The sequence below is a fragment of the Propithecus coquereli genome, unplaced genomic scaffold (genome assembly GCF_000956105.1).
Source record: "Propithecus coquereli isolate 6110/MARCELLA unplaced genomic scaffold, Pcoq_1.0 Scaffold357, whole genome shotgun sequence".
NCBI lineage: Eukaryota > Metazoa > Chordata > Mammalia > Primates > Indriidae > Propithecus > Propithecus coquereli.
The window spans coordinates 18,037-23,705 of NW_012149252.1; the positions used below are offsets into that span (position 1 = coordinate 18,037).

The 5,669-nt window shown below is 46.7% G+C and overlaps 1 protein-coding gene across 1 annotated transcript in view; it reads right to left on the minus strand.

Moving 5' to 3' along the window:
• Nucleotides 1–5,040, minus strand: part of SMARCAL1 (SWI/SNF related, matrix associated, actin dependent regulator of chromatin, subfamily a-like 1) — a gene marked incomplete at its 3' end in the record, with an annotated part of 17,680 nt that extends 12,640 nt beyond the window's left edge. The window contains exons 1-4 of the mRNA XM_012651455.1: nt 4,817–5,040; nt 3,641–3,677; nt 2,538–3,310; nt 1,698–1,748 (exon numbers count right to left, since the gene is read on the minus strand). Coding sequence (XP_012506909.1) covers nt 1,698–1,748; nt 2,538–3,252 — 766 coding nt within the window. The remainder of the gene's footprint in view (nt 1–1,697; nt 1,749–2,537; nt 3,311–3,640; nt 3,678–4,816) is intronic.
• Nucleotides 5,041–5,669: the final 629 nt, after the last annotated feature.

Here is a 5,669-nt window from a genome sequence, read left to right on the forward strand (position 1 = left end):
AGGAAAAAGAGAAGCCAAACACTTAATTAGTAAAATTCATTTAAAAGCTACATGGAGAATTTTGTGCCCAATAAACACTGTTTTCAAAAAGCACATGGAGCATTACAAAAAGGAACCATATGGCACAGAAAACCTAAAAAAATTCACAAAAGCAAAAGTTGTCTAAGTTACCACATATTGTGGTCCGAGAGCAGGAGTAAAAAGATGACAAAACAAAACCACAGCAGTGGAAGTCACTGGTCTAAAAAATGAGTAGCAATGAGAATACCAGGTGTCAAAATCTGCAACCTTAACCCAGAGCATTGGGTCTCCCCTTCCTACACTGACAAATGTTTTAAAAAATGAGTCCCTCAAAAAGGTGCTGACTTCATCAGTGTTATGGGTTGAATTGTGTCCCTCCAAAATTTGTATATTGAAGCCCTAATGCCCAGTACAGTACCTGAGGATGTGACTATTTGGATACAGGGCCTTTAAAGAGGTTAGTAAGTTAAATGAGGTCATTAGGGTGGGCCCTGATCCAACATGACTGGTGTGCTTATAAGAAGAAGGAGAGACAGCAGGGATGTGCACACACAGGAAAGGCCATGAGAGGGCGCAGAGAGAAGGCAGCCACCTACAGGTCAAGGAGAGAGTCCTCTGAAGAGACCAACCCTGCCAACACCTCATCTCAGACTTCCCGCCTCCAGGACTGTGAGAAAATGAATTTCTATCATTTAAGCCACCCAGTCAGTGATACTCCATTACAGCAGCCCTGGCAGCTACTGGAGAAAGAATTTCACCCAACGCCATGCCGTTAAAGAAGTGGAGGCCAAAGAGAAAACCAGGAAATTCTGCAGGGACTGTCCCATCACCCCCATTCCCCTATCCCAGAAACTGTACTGGTGACTCCAGAAAATTCTTCCTCATGCCAAAATGTGCAGAGAAGTGATCCGAGCACACAGCCTCATCTTCTCCCCTTTTTGCACCGGGCTGGGAGGGATGAGTGAAATGGGAGATGAAAACACCTGGGGCTGACTCTGACAGAGGAATAGGCTCCAGGCATCAGAATGAGGGGACGAAAACCTTCATGTAGGACAGCCAACAAAATCTCAGAAGACAGAGTGGAGCACCCAGGGGACAACGACCAAACACTGCATTAACTGGAACCTGCTGGGCAGCGCCCCCTCCCTGCACTCTCGAGTTAGCTAGCTGCACGGAGAGTGCCGTGAGGATTTGTGCTTTTGCTGAACTGCTATCTTTCAGGGAGCAGGGGCTGGCACAGCTGCCTGTCACTCCTGGAGCTAGCACAGTCCCGTGGAAACACGCACTCTGAAGTCAGATTGTCTGGGTTCAAATCGCAGTTGCACAATTTATTGGCTATGTGATCCTGTGTTAGTTACTCAGCCTCCCTAGGCCTCAGTTTCCCTATCTGTAAAACGGTTGTTATAAGGATTAAAGAAGAGTTAGCATAAGGGGCTTAGAATAGCCTAGTACATAGCAGGCATCATTAAGTGCTAGCTTTTGTTAGTTACCAATGACCTTCGCCCAAGGAGCCACCCCATTAGGCTAGCTCATGGGAAGGTATGCGGGGGTGGTACCCTGAAAACTGTCACCACCCATGAAGCCATGCACACCATAAGCTAGACCACATTTGCTACTGCAAAGAAGCTTCAATGCCAGTATCTCCCTCTATGAGGGACAATGATGTGTCTACTTACTAAGGGCACTGTAGTCCTTCATGCTGAAGTTCCACATCTTGGTATCAGGATCTGAAATAAAACAGAGGGCTGATGATCATTGTTATAATTTGTACTTGGGTACTCAATAAAAGCTTGTCTTCCATATGAATGAATGAATGGATGCCAAGTTCCAAATAGCTGATTGGCAAGCCCCCACTGATTTCACAAAATCTCTGTAAAGGACAAATAGCAAATGCAGAAAATTCTTTTATTCCATATAGTGGAGCTCAATTCAGATCCTGAGAAGTTATGGACTTCATCTAAGAGGGCTGAGGGCAGAGTTAGGACTAGAATCCATGTTCTCTTGATCCTAGTGTAGTCAGACAAAGAGGTCTCAGGAGCGTTGGCTCTGAGAACCAGTCACACCCTGACCCCGCCTTTCCAGACCAATCGAACTGAGTATGTCACTTCCCCTTGCTGAGCCAGTTCCACTGCCTTAAAAATTGAAATAACATCTACTTATTTCAAAAAACTGTTGTTAGGCTTAAGTGCTACCATGCATATAAAGCACCTGGCAGAGGAACTGGCTTCTCAGTAAATATTCCACTGTTCTCCATATGGCCATGTGGCAACCCTCAAGTTTGGCAGCTGTCTGAGGGAACAACTATTATAAAGGGAAACACAAGCTAAAATGGAAAATTTTTAAACAACTGGATGGACAGAATGTGCCAATGCATTCTCTTGATATTCATGAGAAACTGTTAGATTAAAAAGAGACTTTATTTCAACCACAATAGAGTCCAGAAAAAGAGAGAGAGAGAGACTCTAAAAATAATAAAAAAAAAAACCAAACCACCTAAAGAACAAAAGACTGATTACCATAACTTCTGCTGGGCAGACTCTTAAACACTGCAACGAGTTCCGCATTGTACCCTATCTTCACGTGGAACCGATCTCCTTTCCTTATGCATGTTCCCTTCTGGGAGATTCCTGCTTTTTGGAGTGAGGATTCAAATATCGGTTGAAGTCCTCCTTCTGTCCTGGACGTTACACTCCCTGAGCCACAAGGGACGTCAGAAATGTTTTGCCTCACGGTAGCAAAAGGTGTCGATCTCCTCTCACGTGAAGACTGAGGATGATCTTGACCTAACTCATAACCCAAGAGCTGCGGGTTTGGGACCTCTGGAGGACTTTGTGCCAAGGGAAGGGAGATTCCGGTGAAAGTCACTTGAGTTGGTGGGCTGTGGCTTGGGCAAGCTGTGGACATTTCTTCTTGCCTCTTCCATGTCCCTTTTGCCTGCTCTGGTAGGCTGAGATGAAAACTGTGGGAATTATGAGGTCTTTGGTCACCGTGAGATGAACTACTGAGATTCTGTTGCTTGACAATGACACCATGGCTCACTGGCTTAGAAGGCTCCCTCGGGAGATTTTGGCAAGGAACCTGCTTGGACTGGGAAGGGTTGGCAGCAATGGAGGAGCCCGAGCCTGTGCTCTGATGCTGTTCTGCTAACAACTTCTCTGCTCTACGGGCCAGAGCCTTCTGTCGATTCTCTTCAATCTTTTTCCTCTGCTCCTCTGTAAGAGGCAAGGACATTTTAACAAGGAAATGCTTACGCAGGAATGTCAACCTTTAATCGGAAAGTTGGCAAAAGCTGTGGAAGAAAAAAAGAAGATGGAAACAAATTCATAAGGCGTACAACCACAGGATATATTAAAGTTTCTTTTATAGTCAAAAAGGTGCACACACACAGGGACAGCAGGTAACGTGCTAAAATAATGATCCTAATGAAAAAGCAAATCCAAAGCTAAAAAGGTATTTCAGGAGCAGTATTTTTCTCCTTCCCATCCCCCAGCCAAGGTGACTTCTCAGATCCCAAGAAAGTTAGGCAGTGCAACTTAAATTCATCAGATAATAAGAACGGTGACATTTTAAACTAGAAAGGATAATGGATTACACTGAAATAGACCAACCAACCACATACCATGGCATGACACTTGCTAAAACAGCTTCTTTCCAACCTGGAAAAAGAAAAAAGTATTAGCCTCACATAGACTGCACACTAAATTCCCCCCTTGCATTCAATACTGTTATCGTTCCTGGCAAATCAATCTGCATGTGGCCCCCCCAGTGCAAGCCAGAGCAGCAGGCCTTAGTACTTGACTTCCAAAACACAACACTACAGAGAAACTAAGTGATTCTTGGAAAACTAAGGAGAAACAAAGCAATATAAGCTCACTGTACAAATTCAGATGCTACATAAACATATAAAAAGAAAAGAATAAAATTAATCTGTAATCTCACCAGCCATCAAAAACCACTGTTTACAGGGTACATTTATAGTTATAATTTTTTTTCTATCCATAACCACGTGCCACAAATTTAGGAGATACAGGTATTTATTATAAACATAGGGTCACTGTATACATTCTGTTTTATACTCTGGTTATTTTTTTTTTTCAATGAATTTACCCTGAAGATTTTCCTGTGTTGAGCCACTTTTAGAATATTCTAGAGCCAGGGGGTGGGACACCAATTTCTCTGGCTTGGGTCAGACTAAACAGTCTCCACCCAAGGTGATGCCGTGTGATGCTTATAAATGATGTCCAGGAGCACTGTTTAGGCCTCTAAGAGGAGCTCTACAGTTCAAAATTTCTCTCCCCGCTGGGGCTCCTATTGGCCAGACCCTCCCCTCACCACCCCCATTTACCCTAGGAGACTTTCCACCTCCTCCAACCACCAGCAGTTAGGAAGGGGTTAGGGAAAGGTTTTGTTTCCCAAGCACAGCAGACGTCCTCAATCTCCCTGGGTAACACACTCCTGCCAAAGTTTCCGATAAGGGCTCTCCTGCACCCCCAAACTCCCCAGGTCCGAGGCCTGGTGCGCTGTCTCCACTACCAGAGGAGATAAGGCCATAGAGTGAGGAAAACCCACTGATCAGCCCCCAACCACAAAGCCATCCCACCACATGGACGCCCATCTTCCCCCGCTTGCTCGGACCTCTGCTCAACCCCATTTCGGGGCGAGCCTCACGCCGGCCCCAAGATAAGGGGCACCACGCCCCACTCCCTCCCCTATTATTCCTTAGCCCACTCCCTGCTCCAGGCTGGCATTTGGTCTCGTCCGCCTACACTGTCTTCCTTCTAGTCTGCCTTCTCACCCGGTGAGGCCTAGAATGCAAGCCGCATTCGCAGCCGACCCCGAACCCACGCGCGTCTCCAGAGCCCTCCCAAGCCAGATTACTCTTCCAGGTGGACGGTTAGGGGATCGGGTATTCAAGCGCCGCCAGTTTGCCCGCCTTCCTGTGGCGCTCGGGCCTGGTGGGCTGCCTGGTCCACCACTGAACTACACTTCCCAGCGGGCAACGCGGCCGCAGTTTTGCTTCAAAAAGCGGGAGTGATGTGACGGGGAGCGGGAGCCCTGCCGCATCGTCTTCTGGGATTTGACGTTTGGAACGGGAGCCGGGCGAGCATTAGGGGAGACGCAACGTCGTAGGCGGGGCGGGAGGGATGCACCCTGGGAGTTTTAGTCCTTGGTTTCCCCGAAGGTTTAGCTAAGTGCCGGATCTTGAAAGCATGAGACATTGAAGTTTCCAAAACCGGAGACTCACTGTCAGAGCTGTCTCCGGAGCATCCTAGGCAGCCAGACTGACTTGATAGCTCTTAGTAAAATGTCTCCCCCGGGCCATCCATTGCTGGTATTGTGCTTGCAATCTAAGCCCCACCTGCTGCCCCAATCCTCCACCCCCATTGTCGTCATCAGTCGTTGCGCTGAGCGTTAATGCGAATTGTCTCTTTTAATCCTTACTACAACCCGAGGGTCACATATTGTTTTTATCTCCCATTTTACAGATGGGAAAACTGAGACAGAGCTATTTGATAATAACTTTTCAAGGCTTTATTAGGCTAGTTTGTGATTCTGATTCCATAGCCCCCGCTCTTGAGAGAAAATTAGTAGTCTGGCACTTTCAGAGTCGGTTTACCCCATTTTTGAGCACCAACACCCTTTCCCCT